At 44.8% G+C, this 23,354-nt stretch overlaps 1 protein-coding gene across 1 annotated transcript in view; it reads left to right on the plus strand.

Annotated features, from left to right (window-relative positions):
• Positions 1–23,354, plus strand: part of TMTC3 (transmembrane O-mannosyltransferase targeting cadherins 3) — a 1,032,559-nt gene that overhangs the window by 569,238 nt on the left and 439,967 nt on the right. Inside the window, exon 8 of the mRNA XM_069629335.1 lies at positions 406–554. Coding sequence (XP_069485436.1) covers positions 406–554 — 149 coding nt within the window. The remainder of the gene's footprint in view (positions 1–405; positions 555–23,354) is intronic.

The raw sequence follows: 23,354 nt of genomic DNA on the forward strand, positions 1-23,354 counted from the left end.
GACAATCCAGATAACTGACGAGATGCTATAGAAAGGGGATCGAGAATAGATAGTACAGGGGGATGGAGAGACATGAATAAGGGTGGGGCACAGGGATTTGGGTGAAAGGGGCAGGCTGTTTTGACTAGGAGAACAGGGTTGCTGCAGGGATCATGAAAATAGATTAGCGACTTGGGTGCTATAGAGTATATGTAGGTGGCAGGGGAGAGTAACATTGCAGGAAACCGACGCAGAGACATATTAGGACTATTCCTCTACCAGTAGGATGATTAATACCACTGTTACATCACAACGTGATATATTTTGTGTGTATAACTACACTCTTTATAGAACTGTCGATGCAGTGATCCTGAGTCAATGGGACTGTATCATTGCTTGTGACTTACTTATTGTTTTCTTTTCTAGGCACTGTCTCTTATAGCCCTGCCGTTCATCCCTGCATCAAACCTCTTCTTTCCTGTTGGTTTTGTAGTCGCTGAACGCGTCTTATATGTTCCTAGCATGGGGTTCTGCATTCTGGTGGCACATGGTTGGAGAAAATTGGCAAGCAACAGGTAGGTCTTTTTTCACCTAAGTTTATATAAATGAATAGCTTTTTGAGAAAGGTAAACCATAGATCCGTGGCACTGGACTCTTTAACTGTCCAATTTTTAAAAATGGTTGTTTTAGCAATGAAGGACACACGGCCCACATTACCTCTCATGAGTCATTCCGTAATAGTTGCGGAACTGGGGAGTTCAAAGATAAGTTTGTATCCTGTTAATTGGTAGATTTTTTTCCAGCCTGCACTTGTTTTGTGTGGAATCGGGGGAACTGAAGCAAATCTTCATTTCCTTTACTAAGTGGGAGGATGAGTTTATCCTATCCCTTCTGCCCTTTACCATTCATGTGACGTGCCAAGACCTTAATTTTACAGCGCTCAGTCAGCCAGCCAGATTCCGTCAGGGAAAACGAGACCGGGAACATCGCCCAGTTGGCTGGAATATTGGTTGCAGAAAATACCTTAAGTTAAGGCCCTTAACCCACAGGATCCCACTTGGGCTACACATTATTCATTGCGACTGTCATACCTACCTTGCCCTTTCCCGGCATACATTTTTCCGTGTTTAACTCTCCTTATTCTAATCGACTCTTGTTAGTTCAGTCAGTACAGGACCTGGTCCCAGCAGCGCATGTTCTCAGCCCATAAATTGAACATCTACACTTTAAATCATCCTAAATTTCACTTTGAGCTAGTAGACCATCTTTTTTTCAATGGGTTGGATTTTTAAATGAATATGTGCAGTCGATTGGGCAGTTGGTAGGTCACTGCTCATTTTGAATTGTAATGTGCCTGCTAATTAGCCTCCCATGTCTTTTCAACGTTATAATAGTCATCTGGGGAGTATCAGGCGTGTTTTTTTAAATTTAACGTTAGTTTACATAAAGAGCGGATTAATGACGCGTATCAGCCATACAAGTCAAAAACACTGCCCTGGGAGGAATCTGTTCCGGCGCGCATCAGGCAGTGTTCAAGAAAGGGCAAGTTCTGTCAATCCTGCCAGGTTTTTAAGTTCCCACACTGTCCAGGTAGTCTGTGTTTATAATTGAGGATAACCCCATGAACATCTCGTATTTTGCATCTGTTCCAACTTGTCTTGAGGGTGGGGTTTGATTTATGAGTACACATTCATGTTGTTAGTATATTGCCCGTCAGCTCATCTACCAGAGATACCAGATATTTGTAATTCCCTTTGACGCAAAACGTTTACACACATTGTGCTTACCATCTGTACGAAAGGCTGCCCTGCATTTTACATAAGCTGACAGGTTGAAAAACGTTATAATAACATTTCTCTGTAAACCTAAAGTATGTCAATTGAAAGAAAAGTAGGAGGATCGTAAAGAGAAATCTGAAATTCTTAGTTGAAGTGGCATGCTTTTCTTTATCGAGAGATGCTATGAGTGAAGTGAACTTGTCTAACCTACCAAAGGGTTATAATACCCCATTAGTTGTGGCCTTTTCACTGTGTGGTAAGTATTGTTCTCTTTAAATAGGTTCACTATTGGAGATTATCTGCCCAGAATCCAGCCAAGGCATGACATCATTGACATCTTTTTAATTGTACTTGCAATCACCATTGCTTGCACACGTGGCTGCGTTTTGAGTTTGCATTGGTGGGTACAGCCGTGGGGTTACTTGTGGGGTAGGAAGGGGTGACGCACAAAGGGTTCCAAGGTTGGTTTTGTGTGGGGGACAGCTGTTCTCTGGGCATTTGGCAGTCCTGAACCCCGTTCGTTGTTTTGTTGCAAACTTGGTGTACAATCCTGTAAACCACATGTTGCCCATTTTTTCTGAGTTGGCACTGCACACAAAGGAACCTTGCAATATGATCCATTTCTGGAACAATTACTTGCTGTCCATAGGCTGATGTGATTTGGCCTTAACTCGTCAGGCTTCACAATCTGTAATCCAGGAGCCACAGCTATCTGTGTAAAAACATACATTGTCCTTGTCAGTGCATAATAATTTGATCATCAACTAAAATCTTCATTAAATATTCCACAATATTATTATTATTTTTTTTTTTATTATTACTTGTGTATAATCAAAAGAAAAATGATTTTTACAAGGAAGCAAGGTACAGATTTTCCGTGTAAAGATAGCAGTAGATTATTAGTTTAGTTCCATTAAGTCCATTGACTTCCGGGCATCCGTTGAGGATACAATTGCAGCTTAAACCAAACCACCTGTTTATGTTATATTGTTATTGTTGGTCCTGGTTAGGTTGGTTTGTGATTGATCATTGGAATCCTTTGCGTTTATTTTAACAAATGCGGCTTCCATTAGTTTACATGTGGCCACTGCCCAACGAACCTTTTCCCCGGAGATGAGACGACACCACCATGTGTCTTCTTCCAGCAACACAGAGTTCACCCACAGAGGCGACAGTATGGCTGTGCGTTCATGGTTAAGAGATGGGCAGTTTAACAAAAGATGGCGGACTGTTTCTTTAGAGTCCTCGATATGACACAGTCTGCATGTTGTATCGCTAGTTAAACTTCTTATCCCCAGAATCTCTCTGGTGTGTAGGAGATTTAAACGTGCTCTTAAGAAGCTAGTTCGAAGTTTCTTGTCTGGGAATTTTCTACAGTACTCCAGCGGGGAATTTAACTTGTTATATGTAGGCGGAAGGTGTTGTAAGAGTTTGAGCGCACTAATTTTCTCACCGGTCTTTATCCAGTCTAAATTTTTCAGCTTCTGGGTCACTCTCTGGGGGCGAGATATTAAGTCCTCACTGCTACAGGCTACTTCTTCCAGTTTGTGTTCCTGTCGTCTGATCCAGTTCTGAATCTGCTTACATTTCGTCAGTTCAAGCTCTTTGGCGATGGTATTAAAAATGGGAAGGCCATCTTGAATGAGCGTCTTTCTGTACATGGCCAGGGACGAAATGCTAACAGTGGCTTCCAGTGACAGGAGACCCAGGTCTCTTCTAACGGCCGCCATCGGGATCGAGTTTGGTAGACCTAGAACCGTTCTCCAGATGTATCCCTCCAGTCTCTGCCATAATAGGTTGGGCATAGTGATGGTAGCGTCCATGCCGTAAGTTAGTGCGGGTACTATTTTACCTTTGTAGAACTTTATGGCTGGGATCATCGAGAATTTCCCGAACTTTCGATCAATCATCCGCAGTTGGGAGGACAAGTTTTTAGCTTTGTCCCAAAGATATAATTGCATTTTTCTCTCCTGCGTTGTTCCATCAATGATGACTCCCAGATATTTAAAGTGAGGGACGACTTCGATTCGACATTTGTTCACTGACCAGGAGTGAGATGGATTCTTCGGTTGCTTGTTTTTGGCGAAGATCATGATTTTTGTCTTGTTGCTGTTTATTGTGAGGTTATTGTTATCCATGTATTTTCCCAGATTGTCCAGCTGACGTTGGAGACCTGTAGGGGTCTGATCTAAGAGTATCATGTTGTCAGCATATAGCATACGGGACATCTTGATTGCGCCCAACTTCGGTGGGAAACTACGTACGGCTTCCTCCGAGTCCTTAAAATCTCCAAGAAAGGCTACAAAGAGGGCCGGAGCCAGGGGGCAGCCTTGTTTCACTCCTCTTTCGGCATGAATTTCTTTAGTCAGTGTACCTTGTAGATTTAGGCGGACATGAAGAGTGGTATTCAAATGCAGAGCTATGATAGGTTGGAGAATTTCTTCTGGACAGCTCCAGCGTTTTAGTTTGTTCCAGAGAAGCGTTCTATCGACTCTATCAAACGCCTGCAAGAGGTCAATAAAGGCTGCATAGACTGTTGGTGCTCCTTGTTTTATTTTGGCCTTCAGAATACTTAATATGAGAATATTCACTGCAGTGCCCCCGTTTTTCTTAAAGCCCATTTGGAATGGGTCTTCGCACGGCGCGACTTTTGCCCAACTACGAAAATGTTGGAGAAGGAGCGTGGCAAATAATTTGCCCATGATATCCAATAGGGCAATCGGCCGATAGTTAGACGGGTCCTCTCTATTTCCTTTTTTGAATATGGGAATAATCGTGGCTTTTGTCCATGAGACAGGAATATGTCTACTGGAGGTACAGTGCTTGAACAAAAGACTGATGAAGTCCGTCCATTCGATAATGTACTTTTTTAGGTCAGTATTCGTGAGGCCATCTGGACCAGGCGCTCTGGATGTTTTTAGCTTTCGAATTGCCTCACTTATATCTGCCTTTGCGGATAAATCAATCCATGGAGCCAGTCTTGGCTCCGAATCACACATTGTATTTGTTGTGGGAGAGGAAAAAAGATCGGTGAAGAATTCGACCCAGGCGGCTGCGGGGACTGAATTGATCATATTAATTCGTGTATTTCCCTGCGAGTTGTTAATCAGGGCCCAGAAGTCAGCTGATTTCTTGGACACTAAGGCTCTCATCATAGTTTCCGCGTCATTCTGGTAAAGAACTGCCCTGCGTAGTCTAACCCAGGCTTTATAGTTCTTGAGTTTTTTTGTCCTTAATGGAGTTTTCCACTTTGGCGCGTCGTTTCAATTTTCTGACTGTCTTTTTCTTTTCCGCTACAATTTTGTCGTATGTGTGATTATAGGTGGTCTGGTTGACCTTAGGCTCCTTCTGCTTCGTCTTGAACTTTGCCAGGAGCGGGATATAGTTAGGTCTTGAGCACGTCTCAGAAAAAGTTGCATGAGCCCCCACAGTGTAGTATTGTTGCGTCATAGCTCGAACGCTGGCAGCTGTCATGCGCAATCGAGTCTGTTGGGGATTGCACTCAATCGAAGGGGTATAAATTCTGGTTTCCCTGGCGATAGAAGTCCATCTTATGGTAAGCATGTTATGATCGCTCGCGAGGGTTTTGGTCACCTTGTAACATTCCATTTCTAAAATCACGGCGTTAGAGGTGTAAATATAGTCGAGCGTGGCTGTGGAAGAGCCTCTTTCCCAGGTCGGAATTTGGGTTTGCCAGTCCTTCATCCATGCTACATTGTGTAAATTTCTGGAAGCCATCAATTCCATCCAGGCCTGTCCTCTCACTTCAGTTTGCGTGGTCGGGACTGTTTTTAGATCAGCCTCTTTCGGATGAGGACACTTCGAATTCAAATCCCCGCATATTATGATATGCGTCGTATTCGACTCAATCACAATGGCGTCAATCGTTTCAGCCATAGATTGACAGAAGGCAATGGTGGACGTTCTTTGAGGATTCCAATATGTCGTAATGACAGCAAGAGAGGTGTCTATCCAAAGTCTGGTGGTTTCTGAGTAGTGAGTCCATTGTATGAGAATTGCCAGGATCCCATAGGTTTTAACGAACGTTTTGATGATTTTCAGATGTTGTCCTGTCCTTACGGCAATCAGAAGGCCAGCCGAAGGCCGGCCTAGGAATCCTCTAACTGCCGGCGAAGTCTCTATCTCAAATCCATCCATGTTCGGTTTTTCCAGAAGCCATGTCTCTTGGAGGCAGAGAATGTCGAAGCGGCCCGGGTCTTCACTGTTAGGATCGGTTAAATGTGCATGACCTCTGGCGTTCCATGAGGCTAGCGTCACCGCCCTAGGGTGGGTGGATTCTTTCGCTTCGCTAAATAGTTGCTATCTGCCTCTATTAGAGCTGAGAGCTCCTTTTAGCCAGTTCCACGGACCACCTGTAGATGTATCTTTCTTTACCTTAGCCGGAGGATCATGATGTCGCTTATTCGGGGAGTAGTGCGTGCGATTTCTATTAGAGTCGAGTCTTCTTTGTTGCGGAGAGCCATGTCGTAGCCTTTCACTTCTTTGATATCCACGGTGTCTGATTAGAGTCGCTTTGTCCGGGCTAATTCTTGATCTTACTTGATAGTTTTGGGACGGAAAGACTTCGTAGGTATCAGTCGAGTATTTACGATTGTGTTTTTCTTCACGCTTCCCCGGATTGACCCTTGGCTCCATTCTTCGTGCTATGTTGAGATCTTCCCTATGTGTCTCCTCTTTCGTGTCTGGCTGGACCTGGAAATGATTTTTTAGTTCTGCTCTTCGAGCAGAATACTGCTCGTCGTAATTAGCTTCCTTTTTCCGTTTGTTAGTATTCGATTCTTTCCGATTTCCTCTTTTGCATGGCGGATCCTGGCTTGTAATTTCGGTTAGGAGGAGGCCAGCAGTTTTTAATTCTTTTGCCGCTTCCTGACTCAGATTTTGAATTGCGCCTGCCTTAATATGGAGATAGGCTTTAGCCTTGTTGTCTCTGTGATATGGCTCTATTAAATTGAAGTCTTCCGTTTTCAGAGACTTCAAGCTGGATATGGACGATGTTATCTTTAGGACTGTTCTGCGGTTAAGGACCATGTATTTATCTCTGCTCGATATTTGTTCTAATTTAAAGAGTCGAGTTGCTTTCTCTACTTTAGCCGTTACCTCTGATATTTGTGTTGGTATATGTGGTCGGCTAGGATGCGTCTGCCGGGTTCCTTTTGTGCCTGCATTGGCGGTGGGTATGTGCCGCCCTTGTGGGGCAGCATCTATATGTGTCATGGCGCATTCATCCTCATTTGTGTGTAGTATCACGGGACCTTCCACTGTAGCACATTTAGCTAGAGGCGGAATTGAGGTTGTCAGGGGACTGATTTCTGTCTCATGATGTTCTTTAGGCTTAGGAGATAGATCTTGTTCACTGTGGACAGACATATTGTTCAAGATGCTAGAGTCCAAGAAATCAGCAGTTGATTTGGGCGATTGAGCTAAGTCAGTCGCTGATACAGCCATTGCTTTCCCTTTGGCCGTAATTTCTTTACTTGCCATGATTGCCTGTGTGGCCAATGCTGACTTGACTGGAGAGGGCGGTCGTCGCAGTGGATCTTTTTTCTCCTTTTCTGTTAGTGTAAGGGCCTTTTTTCCTTGTATCGGGAGTGTGGCAGTCTTCAGGTTAGTTCTGCTTGTCATTGTAGCTGGTTTTGGCTTGAATATTGATGCTAATTCATCATCTCCTGTCCTGGATATAGTCTGTGTGGATTTTTGTTCCACTAGGACAGGTGCAGTGGGATTTTGAAACTTGGTCGCCGTCGTATTTTCAAAGTCTAGATCAATTTCCTCTCTTTTCCTTTGGGCAATGTCGTATTTCAGATCTATTGCCGATATAAACCCCTCAAGGAAAGTCAGCTTTGATTGGATAATTGCTAAGGTAGCTGTGTTATCTCTTGATGTTTCGCCTAAGGTTTCATATAGCTTGCAAAAGGGAGCCATCGCAATAGCTATTGCTGACATGATCGTAGTCATGTCTCTCTTATTATTTGGTAAGTCTTTATGTATTGATGCTTGCGAGTCAAGTGGTCTTCCGTTTTTTGATGAGGTGTCTCTACCATCTGTGGATAGAGTGTTCGAAACTGAGTGCCGGCGTCTCGTTGTGGTGTACTCGGTCTCCGGAAGATTTGGTAGTCTGGGCGAGGAGTTCCATGGGCCATTAATCGAGCTACGTTATGGCACAGAATCAAGAGTGGGGTCTTGTGGAATAGACCGAAGATTGGAGGATGGAAGATGAATTTCTGCCCAGGGTTGTGGGCTCATTAGTGTCTGAGAGGGATATACTTTAGGTTGGAGCAGATCCAAGATGTCCAGTATTCCCTGTTGATGCCGATGATCTTCAGGCGCTGTAGACTCTCTTATAGAGTCCATATTTCTTCGGTCCAAGTAACTGCCACTCCCTGACTGCGGCTCTGTGGCCTGACTTTGTTTCCTGTAATTCGGGCAGGACAAACAGGTTGCGAGAGCCCTATCTGATCTGTCTGCATTTCTGGCTGTTGCATTTGGGTAGGCTGAATGGGTATGGGCGGTTCAGGTCCAGGTAGATCCAATATGCCTGAATTAATTCGTCGAGTATATGGAACTGTATGGACTCCTTTCGCAGACAGACGGTCTGATTGGGTGCACTGTTCTGTATCGCTGATGTTCACGTCAATAGATTGAGGATAGATGTCTTCTGACAGCGTCCCATCATTCTGTATTTTGCAGCCAGGTACTGATTTCCTGTTTTTTAATATTGGGGAGCAGTGCGCTGTATTGGTTACATTCCCATCCGTAGGTTGAGGCTGGATGTCTTCCGTCGGGATCACCTCTAACTGTTTTAATTGGCCAGATATTAGTTTTCTGCATTTTGGTAAAGGGGGCGTCTCCTCCAATGCTTCTAGAATTTCTGCATCTGAAAGTTCGGAGTCCTGAGAAAGTTTCCGTTTTCCTTGTATCTTAAAGAAGTTCAAGAGGGCATTAGAGAGCAGCGGAATTGGCAGGGACTGCTTCCCCAACCCTCGTTTTTTGGTCAAAGACTGTGACCCGGTTCTTCTGGTCATTTTGTTTTCTTTAACATCACCATCTTCTTTTCTTTTTTGTATAGATGTTTGGTCATTAGTTCCTTGTGGCGGAGGCAGCTTGGATTTCTGCTTGCCTCTTCTTTTATATTGAATTCTTTTCTTATTAGGCAGAGAATTCAGTTTAGGGTTAGAAGTGTCCAAGGCCTTGGATTGTAGATCAGCATTTGAGTCTAGGCTCATTATGGAAGGTGAGGTTTGGTTATTTGAGACCTCTACTGTCTGAGGGCAGGTGGGGTCTTCTGTAGATGAAATAGAGATCTGTATTAATGAATCATCATTTGACTGCGGAATCGCTGTGTGAGTTTCCTCAAGATGGTGTGGTAACAGAGCAGTTGACGGTGATACATTTTCTTTAAGACTTTGTTCAGGAGAATGAGCTGTAATCTCTTGCGGCACAGAGTGAACCAAGGCCATTATGGTCGACTGGGAGGAGGTCCCCCTATTTCCGGGGTCCAGATTCCGTAAACTGTGATTTTCCAATATCTCCACCGCCGCCTTCAAGTCCGCCTGTGGACCGTCTTCGCTAGACATACTAGCAGGATTGATTATCTGGGTTTCTGGAGATTTTCCCACAAGCCCCAAAGGTGTCGTCCGTGGCTCCTGTGCGGGTGAATGATTAACTCCACGCCCCCTTGCCACCGCCCTCAGACCCACAGCGAGAGATCCTCCGATCTGCTCGATGTTAGGGCCACTCGCCAGAGCGGTAGGGAGGTCGATGGCGTAGGTAGGCGGAGTCAGCATCCGACTGTTCTCCGGTGCCAGGGCGAGAGAGGCACATCCCTCTGCACCTCCAGATCTCAGCGCGGCCACGGGTATCTGCGTCTGACGAGATGGTATAACTGAGCCGACTGAGCCCTGCGCAGGTCCTAGCTTAAGCGTCGGTACAAAGTTGTGTGAGTTAGGAAGCTGAGAATGGGGCGTGGACACAGTATTTTTTTTCAAATGGCTTCTGAGACAGCGTTGCTCGGGATCCTCCTCCATTCTCAGTTGGAGATAGGGCAATGCAGACTCAGGTGCTGGAATGCAGATAGAGTGACACCGCGGTCACCAAAGGCGGGGGCTGAGGGGGCGTGTAGGAAAGAGTGACTTGAAGGAGGATGTTCAGCAGGATATTCAGCAAAACCGGAGTGCTCCAGGAAAAGTGACAGGTGCAAACCGACGAGAAGAAAAATTCCCACAATGAGGGGAATAGAGGAATAGAGAAATAGTGGATCCCACCTCACCTCACCTCCGTGTGGATCGTGCCAGGGCAGCAGCGGATGACCCCCGTGGATGATCCAGGGGGGCGAAGCCCCCACCCCTCCGCCCGCTGCGGACTGGTGCAGACTGGTACTCTGCACGGTACTCCGCGCGCGCTCCGCGCTGTAGGTAGGTTTTTGTAGGCAATGGAGCTTCTTTTCCTTAAAGCAGCAGCCGTCCAAAACAGAAAAGCACAGAGGCACGTCCTCTCACACTGGTGTACTGGTGCAGACTGGTACTCTGCACGGTATTCCGCGCGCGCTCCGCGCTGTAGGTAGGTTTTTGTAGGCAATGGAGCTTCTTTTCCTTAAAGCAGCAGCCGTCCAAAACAGAAAAGCACAGAGGCACGTCCTCTCACACTGGTGTACTGGTGCAGACTGGTACTCTTCCACAATATTCCACTCCTCAAGGATCAAAATGTACGGGCCCTGATGGTAACTGGTATCGTGTTTCACAGGTAAAGTACCAGCCGCGTCTGAATTGCATTTGTCATATCAGGAGGTGCAGATTGGCAGGCTAACAAGGCAGTCTGTGTAGTGTGTGCAGTGGTCTACAGGTGACTAAAATGCTGGTTAGTAATGTACCATCCCAGCTTCGTGCATACATTGAACATGGCCACTGGATCTAGGATTAATCTCCATTTGCGAAGGAGTCCTGGTAGTTGGTCTTCCAGGCAGGAACCTAGCGGTCCTTGGAGGTGGCTGTCAAGGAAGGAAGCTGAGCATAGTTCTTGTTACTAGTGCAGTGGGATCTGAGGTGGCTGCCATTTTTCTAGGGTCCTGATGATTGTCACTGGTAAAGTTTTCTGTGTAAAGCACCCCAGATGCCCTGCTCTCTGCCTACCTTGAAAGTGACACGGCTGCATCTACCAATTGCACATCTAGCCCTTTCTGCCAGCTGCCAGGCTCAGTCAGCACTTGAGGCTGATGAGATGTGGTGCCAGAAGGATCTTGATTTCAAAAAGGGGACTGGCTTTGATCAGGGTTCAGCCAGAACAAATTGTGTTAATTAAATTAATTTGGAGATCGTGGTGAGTCTACTGTGGGCTGTAAGATCGTTTTCTCGTGGCCTCTATTGGCTATTGTCAACCCAGCCTGCACTGTTGTCGCCACAATAGCTGGACTTCATAAAGTGACCGCTGTGACCCGATACAGGCCAGCCCCCCACTTAGGAGCATGTGATCCCTCATCCAATCACCAGTCTCAGCTCCTTGGAACCTAACCAGTCACACCGTTGCTGCTGGCAATATTTGCTGTCCACTTGTACTCCATTGAAAATTGGGTGGAAAAATACCTTTATTTTATTTTTTTAAGTAAAATCCCACCACCTCTTGTAATTCCTCCCCATTGTGAGCATTTGCTGTATGAGGCTGGTTCAGATCGTTTTAAATTGAGAAGGAAGCCAACACTGGAAAACAAGTGCTCAGGAAATAGACTTAACAGATTTAAGGGAGCCACTCCTAATTTATTTATTTTTTTATTTTTACATACTTATGTTCATATATATTTTTTAACATTGCGCTCTGCCTTTCAAAATCTGAGGTGCATTGTATATGGGATAGCACAAAGTGAAAAGAAAAAAAAAACAATATATCAACATTGTCCCATTAAAATAATTGAGTCCCTCGCGCCATTTTCTGCTGAACCATTAACCTTAGATATCCCCCATTCTCATCCCAGTACTTATGAGGTATCTGTTACGCTCACCTGGTTCCCACAAGGGCGTAGATCGAACACGGACAGCTGCGGTCTCCACCGACGTGAAGCGTAGGGCAAAGATGACGGTCTGGACGGACCCCCTTAGTCTTGTAAGCTTGACTCGTAGAAGTATTCTCCTGTAGATGGAGAAGGGGATTTAGCCCTGTGGGTGTGAATGCAGACCCCCTCACCTGCTCCCGCTCTTCCCACTTGCCACCTCCGATATTCCCAATCAGTGTCCTCACCTTATGTTTTTGATTGGTGAGCTCTCCATCCTGCGTGGCATGCAGGGGCGCGTAGATACCAGTTGCTTCACTGGTTTTAGGTGCTGGAGTTCTGGACGATTATTGACTCCGGAGTTTGCCAAGAAAATATCCAATGTTCACTCTTGCACTCCCCTGTTGATTTCCGCCGACAAATCCTGTCTGAAGGTTGCTGACGGCGTTCAGGTAAGAGTCTGTATCACCCAAACTATCCTGTAAAGTTGCGTGAGTTTAGCTCATTGTCTTTTCCTTCTTTCCTAGATGCGGCGTAAGAAGATGCAGCGTATTGAAGGATAAAGCCTCCGGTGATGATCAGGTGGGTCTCGTAATAAAAGTGATTGTCTTTTTAGTCTCTTTAGGCTCACCTTGCTATTTTCTTGTCTTTTCCCCAGATTTGGAAAATCACCGAAGAAAATGACGGAGGCAGCGCCGAGTCTGAGATGCTGTGGGCTGGTGAAAATGGAGCGGCGCTGCAGCTGGAATACGACGCGTGCCGAAAGAATGTTCCTTCAGGCTCAGAGTGATGCAAGATCCGAAATCAGGTAAGGAATAGATTCAATCCGTAATCTCCGTCTTCGAGACAGGCGTGGCAGAAGACTGGATGCAGGTTTGGAGGCACGGTGAGTGTTACGCTGCTAAATGCAGAATAACGCGAAGCGTGTGTTGTAGATCGGGCATGGTTTAAATAGCTTCAAAAGGAGTTCCAGGTAAGAAGTCCCTAGAACCACACCCGAGTGAAAAGTAGTCCTTGTGGAAAAATAGTCCCTTCCAGGTCTCAGGTTGGCCTGGATGCATGTGCAGCATGGTCTGCCTGAGGTAAGTGATGACTATGAGCCTGGCGCCTTAGGCGCCAGGACTGATTCCAACTATGAGCCTGGCGCCTAAGGCGCCAGGACTGAACCCAGATAGCCCCTAGCCGGGGCTTCTGAGGTTTAAACAAATGTCTGGATGCCTGCTTCCGGGGCGGATGAGCTTGGTCCAGCTGCCCGGGGGCAGGCATCATGACAGTATCGCCCTCTGTTAGGCAGAATTATATGCAGTACCCTTTGGGAACACCACACACAATTAAGACTACAAGTGACAGTACAATTTCACCTTTGGTACAAGCCTGTACTACACAGTTAAAGTAGTAGCAGTAGCAGAGCAGCCAGACTTATTTCAAGAGTAAGTGAGCAGTATCAAATAGTTGCACAAAGGACGGCAATTACTATGATTCAGGCAAACACTGACTCAAGGGTTCTAAGTAAAAGAATATATATTTATTTACTCAACAGTTGTATAACATTTCACTATTATAAGCAAGTTAAAGAATCACAATCATAAATATACCACACCACTTCACTTAAATTCCAGACAAGTTAAGCTCACAAAAATGAAGTGGGAGCAAAATGGCACTCCAGCAATTTAAAAGGGAGGGAAAGACAAAGTTATTAGAAATTAGGCAAACCAACAGGTAAATACTCAGAGCAAGTGAACAAGAGGAACTTCAGTGAGGAGATCAGCTAGAAAAGGCTTAGGGCCAAAGTCAATGGGTCAAACGTCTTTTGCTCAAGATCACACAGTTCAGGGTAGTTTGCGGTAAAGTGCATGGTACAGATTCCGGACGAGGTTGGTTGGTAGAAAAGTTTGTTCAAAGAGAAGAGAAGGACAAGCCCTCAGATTGGCAAAAGATTTAATACACTTTTACCGCGGTTGAACGAAACAGTCAACCGGATTTTCACTGTACCATAAAACGGAGAGGGAGCTGTAGCTGAGGTGGACGTTCCTGGTGGTTCCTGCAGGCTCACGGTTCCTAAAGCGACTGTCGGACCGACGTGAAGTAGGAAGACTGGAGGGTCCTGCGCCACCCAGGGAAGAAACTAGCAGCAGAGCAAAACAACAAATTAAAGGTGCGCTCCTTAAAACCCAAGCAGGGTCCGACCTTCCTGCATGTCCGGCCCACTGAAGCTCTGTACAGCGAATTCGACCAGAGCAGGGGTCCTGGCTTGTAGTTTGAGCGAACTGGTTGGTCCCACCAGCTCCAGGGAAGAAGCTTTCTGATGGATCTACTCCGTCGTCGGATTCTGAAGATTCAGACCTGCAGCAGGGCTTCACCGGGAGGTTGTCGTTGTAGGGGTCCTCTTCTTCTAGTTCCTCGTTGGTTCTTTCGTTCCAGTGGCGACTCTGCCTTTCCAGTCCCAGAGTCATGCTTTTTATGCAGTTTTCCCCCATTCATACTGCCTGGCTGTCAATCACACAGCAGGGTGGCTGTCCTGGCAAGGACAGCCCTCTTTGCCAATCAAACAGGAGTGCGACTTGGGTTACCAAGGGAACCCGTGGCAGGGGTCCAAAGACCCCTCCCTCACCTCCTGCCTTCCTAGACTTTCAGGCGCCTTAAGGAGTGCTTCCGTGCAGAAGCCTGCGAAACAAGACAGCAAACAAAGGAATCATCCCTGGTTTGGCGCACAGAGAAAAACACGAGAAAGACTTTAACAAAAAGAAATGGCAATAAACCCAGCCGGAACCAAAATAAAATGTATTGGTCAAGCGGGTTTATGTTCAAGGCTAATATAATAGCCTAAAACATTACCACGTTTATATAAAATAATCGCGGTAGAAAAGTTAGATTTGATGCCACCAGCCAAGTCTTAATGTAAAGGGAGCGAAACAATGCTCCAAGAGGCACAAACAAACAGGGGTAAGAGTTAACCCTTTCCAATACTCCATGTAAAATGGGGTGTACTAGGTATGTGGTTTAAAAGTGACTCAAGTAAAGTTAATGGCCACTTTACCCTTTTCTGGGGCACAGTAGTCAGCCCCAGAAAAATGGAGTCAGTGCGAAGTCTAAAAGACAACCCTGTGTCACTGCACTGAAGGTGCTGTGTAACGCACACAAAAAGTGGTGCTCATGGAGTAGGTGAGGCTCCAGAGCCCAGGAGCACACAAATGGTAAAAAAACACACATGGCAAAACGCATATAAGAGTGGGAAAAAGGCTCACACTCTTACCAGGTGAAAAAAATAAATCCTAGAAATCCAGCAAAGCTGCTGAGGGACATATTGGGTAAGGGAAATCAGCCATTTATGGGAATTCTCCCTAACACCCTCCCATGACAGGAACCCTTTGCAGTTTATTTTCCTAATGGCCCTCCCAGTGCTCCAGATAAGATGTTGAGGGGGAGCATTTTACTCCCTATTTTTAAACTTTGAGAGTAAATGTGATTTTAAGAGAGTAAAAATGACCTTTCTCCTTTGCAAGAGAGTAAAATGTATGCGACATCCAGCCGATGTGTGCAAAAACTGTATGGAAATCATTACTATGCGGCAGCTTTCTGCATTGTGACAGAATACACCTTTCATTATTTCTCTAAGGTTTGGCCATTTGATCTCTCCTGTATACATTTAAATGTTGAAAATACAAAAACCTAGCCAATTACATGTTAAAGCAAGCATTAATTTTATTGTGTGTTTTGAGGTTCGATAGCAGAATTTTCTTTTGATGAAAGTCCTAATTTCCTGGAGCTATACTACCTAATGGTATGCCAATGTGACGATACAACAGTGCAGAGAGGCAAGCACTCCATGCTAAATTCTATATCTTATCTCATGGTAAAATGGTTATTTATATAGTGCTTTTGGCAAAGGGCTTTACATAAAACATATTTATCACAATTATCACCCAACCGAAGTCGGTACTCCTTTATCGACCTTGACAGGATGAAAGGCTGAGTTGGCCTTGTCGGGATTTGAACCTGCAATCTACAGCTCACGCACAGATCGCAGTGACGAGTGCTCAACCGGCTGAGCTATCTTAAAGGCTAACATCCTTCAGAGGTCGGTAAACTGATTATCGACTGAGGTGTAATAATCACAGTGCTTAGATGTTGGACGAACCATGTATGAAACGCTACATAAAGTTAAATACCTATCTGGATTATCACAAGGACCGGTTTTGCCGAGTTTCTATTTCAATTACAAATGTAACTTTCATTTGTTTGTTTTTGAACAGCGCTTGCACTTCCTGGAAAGTCAGGTTTTGGATGTTTTGATTGTAGTCTTGAAGATTTGAGAGGCTGGAACATCTGTGATTTGGTGTAATGACAATCACTAATCCTTGAACAAAGACTATGCTACCACTGACCATTTATAGTAATGTACCCCATTGACTGCAAGTTTGAATGGATGTAAACTAGACCGTATATAGTCATAATATTTACACACTGTTTTTATAATTGGAGTGTAAATTAAAATGTGTGTAAAAATGATCTGCCTCTGCATGATTATGCACACAGCACAGGAACTCTGAAAAATACAATTGTACAATACTGGTTTGCTTTCACTGGAAAAAATGCATCATTTGTTATGAAATATTCTCAATTGCAACTTAGTTTTCCATCTTATTAATTTTACAATACTAAAAAGCTAGGAAAATAAATATGCACAGTGCTTCTGTTTGCTCTATGAGCAGCAACACAGCAGAAGCTGAATGTAATGAAACCATCCCTTTCATTAGTGTGCAGGTTCTTTTTTTTTTTAAAGGCTTCAGAGAAATACATTCTGTTTCAGAGGCTTTTCTCTATGGCTTGCAATTAGAACCATGCAGATGAAAATCAAAAGAAGCCTTCTGGTTTCTATCAAGTAACCTGACCTTTGCACTGCCCTCTGCGCTAAACCTGTGTGTAAATGTACACAGGAAAATAATAAAGCTGTCATATTTACTAAATTTTCATGCGTAAAAAGACCTGGTATGCACCTTAAACGGAGGCCTGGGCCCTCCCATTTTCCTCGATGTATCAACCTCCCTTTCACCCAGCTTAAAATAGTTGGTGGATAGCACATCCCTCAACCTTGCATGATCTTCTATCTGCTGGGCTCAGAAGGGCACTGTTCCTGGCTCTCCGAAGGAAGGGCTTCTGCAGGGTGGAGAGGCACACTGAGTAGGTGGAGGTTGTCAGCTGTGGGCTCTGAGGCAGTCTGCAAACGGCAGGCAGTCGCAGGACAAGCACTCGTAAGGCTCCTCCTGGGGAAGGCGCACCCGGTGAAGATATGAGGTGTAGGCAGCCAGTGACGAATGTCTTTAATTTAATACCTCCAAGGGATAGTGTATATCTTTATCCAACCCCTCTCCAAATTTCCTCAATACCTGAATGGTCGATCTGGCTTTTCACTGCCTTTTCACCCATGGCTACTTCTGCTAAGTCTCTGGGTTTCACTCTCAATCCTTGTCCACGTTACTCTGTTGAGAAACTAGTAAAATCAAGGTGGTTACCAGGGATTACCCAACTCCTTCCTCAAATGACAGTAATTTTCCATTCAAATCCGTAACTGTCCAATGTTGTAATGTCGAGGCCAAGTGACACCTCCCAGTGCCCAGGCCTTAAAGAGCAGTGCCAGCCATCTAATGCTGCAATGGCCTTTTCATTATTGTGCAAAAACAAGGGGGGGGTCCTGGGAGTCCCTCTGGCTGCCAATAAGTCCCGGTTTCGGGAGTCTTACCCAAATTCTTAACCTCACTATCTCTTTCACAGGGGAGAAATAGCCATAACATATCAGTCTTTGTCCTGCCCAGGGGCAGTCCAGCACCGAAATGCCAGGCAATTCTCTGAACAAGAGTACCGACAGCAACCCCAAACACGTGTTTAGGCCTTCTTGGGCCTCATCAGTAGGGTGGAGCTGTGCCTGTCTAAGAGCAGTGTGCAAGGGGTCCACGTATGGATTATCCTAGTAAGTTAGGGTGAGACCCAAAGTTACTTTAATTCTACAAAAACAAGTGGGGGGTTGCTGAGAGTCCCTCCTCCAGCCAGTAAGTCCCAGTTTTGTGAGTCTACCCAGATTCTTTAGCTCACTATCTCTTTCACAGAGGAGAAATATCATAACATATCAGTCTTTGTCCTGCCCAAGGGCGGTCCAGCTCTAAAATGCCAGGCAATTCTTTAAACACGTGTACTGACTGTTCACTATTGTAGCATCAGTTCTAACAACTGAGATCTCTTAGACTGGACCATTAACCCAAACTGATGCTGGTACCTAATGGCACTCTTACATGCAAATATATTTCGGTTATTGATGAGATGTATTTTCAGAACCAACCCCGTGGGAGGGTTAGGAGTGAACACCCTATTGTAGTAAACAAGAAAGACTTTCATCTAGCCAAACTCAATCAAGGTGTAGTGTAGCTGATCAGCAAGTCTTAGACTTCAGGAGATATGGAGCTGGTGTAAAGACACAATGACACACATACTCACACACTTTATTCAGCCTTAACACACTCTTAGCAATAAAGGTAAGTATTCTTACTAAATTCAACAAAAAAAAAAGAAATATATATGCATTTACATTGGTGATGGCACTAGAGATCACCCAAACTTTAGTTTGTTCAGAAATGAAATATGAACACTTAGTTGTAAAGCAAGTGGACAACAGTTGCATCATTTCAAAAGCATTTGTAAGTAAGGAAAATTAACTTTAAAATCAATGGAAACTGGTTACCCGGCCTTATAAAATAAAGCCCCATCAGTTCTTCCCTGCTAAGGTAAGTGAGCCTAGCACCACTAATGGTCACACGTCCTAGGTGTGTACCTGCTTCAGGGAGCTTGAAGTTTGTAGAGTGAAGAAACCACTCTTGACAAAGCCAACTGGCAGGTAAAATTCTCCAGTAAAGAAGAAACAAATGTACATTCAAAATATTTGGAGTCCTCCCCCACACCCACCACTTTAGGAGAAGCCCCTTTGGAGATCCTTGGCCAGAACCCGACCGATCATGACCAGAAAAGAGAGGGGTGTGGTGAGGATTGAATGTCTGTACAACCCTATCTCGGGATGTGTGGGGGAAACAGATATGCAAGTTTGCCCTTCTTACTCCGATTCTACTCAAAACCGTACCTACAGTTCTGAGATTTGATGGGCCCAATTATTTCAATCGTTGGTTCTTTTGCAGGGCTTCCAGGGACTGCTGATGCATTCCTAGTTTTCGGGGTCAGGATTGTGACTGGCTACTCGGTGGTTCCGTGTTCCGAGAGGGTTTCAGAATCTTGTTGCTTGACAGCCCAGGCACCTTGAGATGCAGATCACTGTAGGTCCCATAGTAACAGGAGATCCCTAGGACTCCAATGTAACAGGCAACAGCAATAAACATCGCAATGAGGCAACTTGAGGCAACTCATGTGGCAAGAACAAACAGTGTTACAGCAAAGACCCCACTTTGTCATAGAGAGCATCAGCTGGAGGAAGGATGAGTCTAGGGCCAAGCTGGGGATCTGCAAAGTTCAAGCTGAAACTTAGGACTGGGACCGATGCCCTGGTGAAGCCGATCAGCCCCACAGGATGGTTCCAAAACACATCTTGGGGCAGGATCTTTGAAGGGGTCTGGACTGGTTTGTCCCACCAGCCCAAGAGTTGAAGCACTGATTAGGGGCTTCAAGAGATCGATCCATCTTTAGCTGGACTTGGCTGGAGGTAATGCTGGGTATCTTCAACTGTCTTTTTCAGTGGCTTGCAACTCTTCGTAGGGGTCTTGGCACCAAACGATAATCTGAAGAATGGTTGTTGGACATCTCCTTTTATCCTAAATTAGAGCCAGAGTCTCCCCCAACCCACCAATGGTAAGGCTAGGCCCCATTCAAACTAATAAGGGATGCCCATTCATAGACTGCCTTACCCACATCTGTCCAGCAACAGAAATACCCCTTGCTGAAGTGTAGATTGGGATTAGATGGTCCCAGCCTCCATGTTAGCCCAGATGCTCACACCGCCACTTTACCCAGGAAATTCAAGAACTTGGTTTGGGGAAAGGGCTTACCTTGTATGGCCTTTTCTGACCTCAGAGGGCAGAAGGCGGCCAAATGACAAGATAGCCAAAGGGCAGGGTGAAAAAGGTGGGGCACCGTCATTTTTAGTATATGGTACTTAAAATGACATTATGCAGTGTTAAGCCCAATTCCTATTTTGGTGGAAGCCCTGCAAAAGAACCAACGATTGAAATAAGTGGGCCCATCAAATCTCAGAACTGTAGGTACGGTTTTGAGTAGAATCGGAGTAAGAAGGGCAAACTTGCATATCTGTTTCCCCCACACATCCCGAGATAGGGTTGTACAGACATTCAATCCTCACCACACCCCTCTCTTTTCTGGTCATGATCGGTCGGGTTCTGGCCAAGGATCTCCAAAAGGGCGTCTCCTAAAGTGGTGGGTGTGGGGGAGGACTCCAAATATTTTGAATGTACATTTGTTTCTTCTTTACTGGAGATTTTTACCTGCCAGTTGGCTTTGTCAAGACTGGTTTCTTCACTCTACAAACTTCAAGCTCCCTGAAGCAGGTACTTACCTAGGACGTGTGACCATTAGTGGTGCTAGGCTCACTTACCTTAGCAGGGAAGAACTGATGGGGCTTTATTTTATAAGGCCGGGCAACCAGTTTCCATTGCTTTTAAGTTAATTTTCCTTACTTACAATTGCTTTTGAAAGGATGCAACTGTTGTCCACTTGCTTTACAACTTAGTGTTAATATTTCATTTCTGAACAAACTAAAGTTTGGGTGATCTCTAATGCCATCACCAAGGTAAATGCATATATATATTTCTTTTTTTTTTGTTGAATTTTGTAAGAATACTTACCTTTATTGCTAAGAGTGTGTTTAGGCTGAATAAAGTGTGTGAGTATGTGTGTCATTGTGTCTTTACACCAGCCCCATATCTCCTGAAGTCTAAGACTTGCTGATCAGCTACACTACACCTTGATTGAGTTTGGCTAGATGAAAGTCTTTCTTGTTTACTACAATAGGGTGTTCACTCCTAACCCTCCCACGGGGCTGGTTCTGAAAATACATCTCATCAATAACCGAAATATATTTGCATGTAAGAGTGCCATTAGGTACCAGCATCAGTTTGGGTTAATGGTCCAGTCTAAGAGATCTCAGTTGTTAGAACTGATGCTACAATAGTGAACAGTCAGTACACTTGTTTAAAGAATTGCCTGGCATTTTAGAGCTGGACCGCCCTTGGGCAGGACAAAGACTGATATGTTATGATATTTCTCCTCTGTGAAAGAGATAGTGAGCTAAAGAATCTGTGTAGACTCACAAAACTGGGACTTACTGGCTGGAAGAGGGACTCTCAGCAACCCCCCACTTGTTTTTGTAGAATTAAAGTAACTTTGGGTCTCACCCTAACTTACTAGGATAATCCATACGTGGACCCCTTGCACACTGCTCTTAGACAGGCACAGCTCCACCCTACTGATGAGGCCCAAGAAGGCCTAAACACGTGTTTGGGGTTGCTGTCGGTACTCTTGTTCAGAGAATTGCCTGGCATTTCGGTGCTGGACTGCCCCTGGGCAGGACAAAGACTGATATGTTATGGCTATTTCTCCCCTGTGAAAGAGATAGTGAGGTTAAGAATTTGGGTAAGACTCCCGAAACCGGGACTTATTGGCAGCCAGAGGGACTCCCAGGACCCCCCCTTGTTTTTGCACAATAATGAAAAGGCCATTGCAGCATTAGATGGCTGGCACTGCTCTTTAAGGCCTGGGCACTGGGAGGTGTCACTTGGCCTCTACATTACAATATTGGACAGTTACGGATTTGAATGGAAAATTACTGTCATTTGAGGAAGGAGTTGGGTAGTCCCTGTTAACCACCTAGATTTTACTAGTTTCTCAACAGAGTAACGTGGACAAGGATTGAGAGTGAAACCCAGAGACTTAGCAGAAGTAGCCATGGGTGAAAAGGCAGTGAAAAGCCAGATCGACCATTCAGGTATTGAGGAAATTTGGAGAGGGGTTGGATAAAGATATACACTATCCCTTGGAGGTATTAAATTAAAGACATTCGTCACTGGCTGCCTACACCTCATATCTTCACCTGGTGCGCCTTCCCCAGGAGGAGCCTTACGAGTGCTTGTCCTGCGACTGCCTGCCGTTTGCAGACTGCCTCAGAGCCCACAGCTGACAACCTCCACCTACTCAGTGTGCCTCTTCACCATGCAGAAGCCCTTCCTTCGGAGAGCCAGGAACAGTGCCCTTCTGAGCCCAGCAGAGAGAAGATCATGCAAGGTTGAGGGATGTGCTATCCACCAACTATTTTAAGCTGGGTGAAAGGGAGGTTGATACATCGAGGAAAATGGGAGGGCCCAGGCCTCCGTTTAAGGTGCATACCAGGTCTTTTTACGCATGAAAATTTAGTAAACACGACAGCTTTATTATTTTCCTGTGTACATTTACACACAGGTTTAGAGCAGAGGGCAGTGCAAAGGTCAGGTTACTTGATAGAAACCAGAAGGCTTCTTTTGATTTTCATCTGCATGGTTCTAATTGCAAGCCATAGAGAAAGGCCTCTGAAACAGAATGTATTTCTCTGAAGCCTTTAAAAAAAAAAAGAACCTGCACACTAATGAAAGGGATGGTTTCATTACATTCAGCTTCTGCTGTGTTGCTGCTCATAGAGCAAACAGAAGCACTGTGCATATTTATTTTCCTAGCTTTTTAGTATTGTAAAATTAATGAGATGGAAAACTAAGTTGCAATTGAGAATTAATATTTCATAACAAGTGATGCATTTTTTTCCAGTGAAAGCAAACCAGTATTGTACAATTGTATTTTTCAGAGTTCCTGTGTTGTGTGCATAATCATGCAGAGGCAGATCATTTTTACACACATTTTAATTTACACTCCAATTATAAAAACAGTGTGTAAAAATTATGACTATATACGGTCTAGTTTACATCCATTCAAACTTGCAGTCAATGGGGTACATTACTATAAATGGTCAGTGGTAGCAGAGTCTTTGTTCAAGGATTAGTGATTGTCATTACACCAATCACAGATGTTCTAGCCTCTCAAATCTTCAAGACTACAATCAAAACATCCAAAACCTGACTTTCCAGGAAGTGCAAGCGCTGTTCAAAAACAAACAAATGAAAGTTACATTTGTAATTGAAATAGAAACTCGGCAAAACCGGTCCTTGTGATAATCCAGATAGGTATTTAACTTTATGTAGCGTTTCATACATGGTTCGTCCAACATCTAAGCACTGTGATTATTACACCTCAGTCGATAATCAGTTTACCGACCTCTGAAGGATGTTAGCCTTTAAGATAGCTCAGCCGGTTGAGCACTCGTCACTGCGATCTGTGCGTGAGCTGTAGGTTGCAGGTTCAAATCCCGACAAGGCCAACTCAGCCTTTCATCCTGTCAAGGTCGATAAAGGAGTACCGACTTCGGTTGGGTGATAATTGTGATAAATATGTTTTATGTAAAGCCCTTTGCCAAAAGCACTATATAAATAACCATTTTACCATGAGATAAGATATAGAATTTAGCATGGAGTGCTTGCCTCTCTGCACTGTTGTATCGTCACATTGGC

The sequence above is a fragment of the Ambystoma mexicanum genome, chromosome 12, assembly GCF_040938575.1.
Source record: "Ambystoma mexicanum isolate Mex_15411 chromosome 12, UKY_AmexF1_1, whole genome shotgun sequence".
NCBI classification, from domain to species: domain Eukaryota; kingdom Metazoa; phylum Chordata; class Amphibia; order Caudata; family Ambystomatidae; genus Ambystoma; species Ambystoma mexicanum.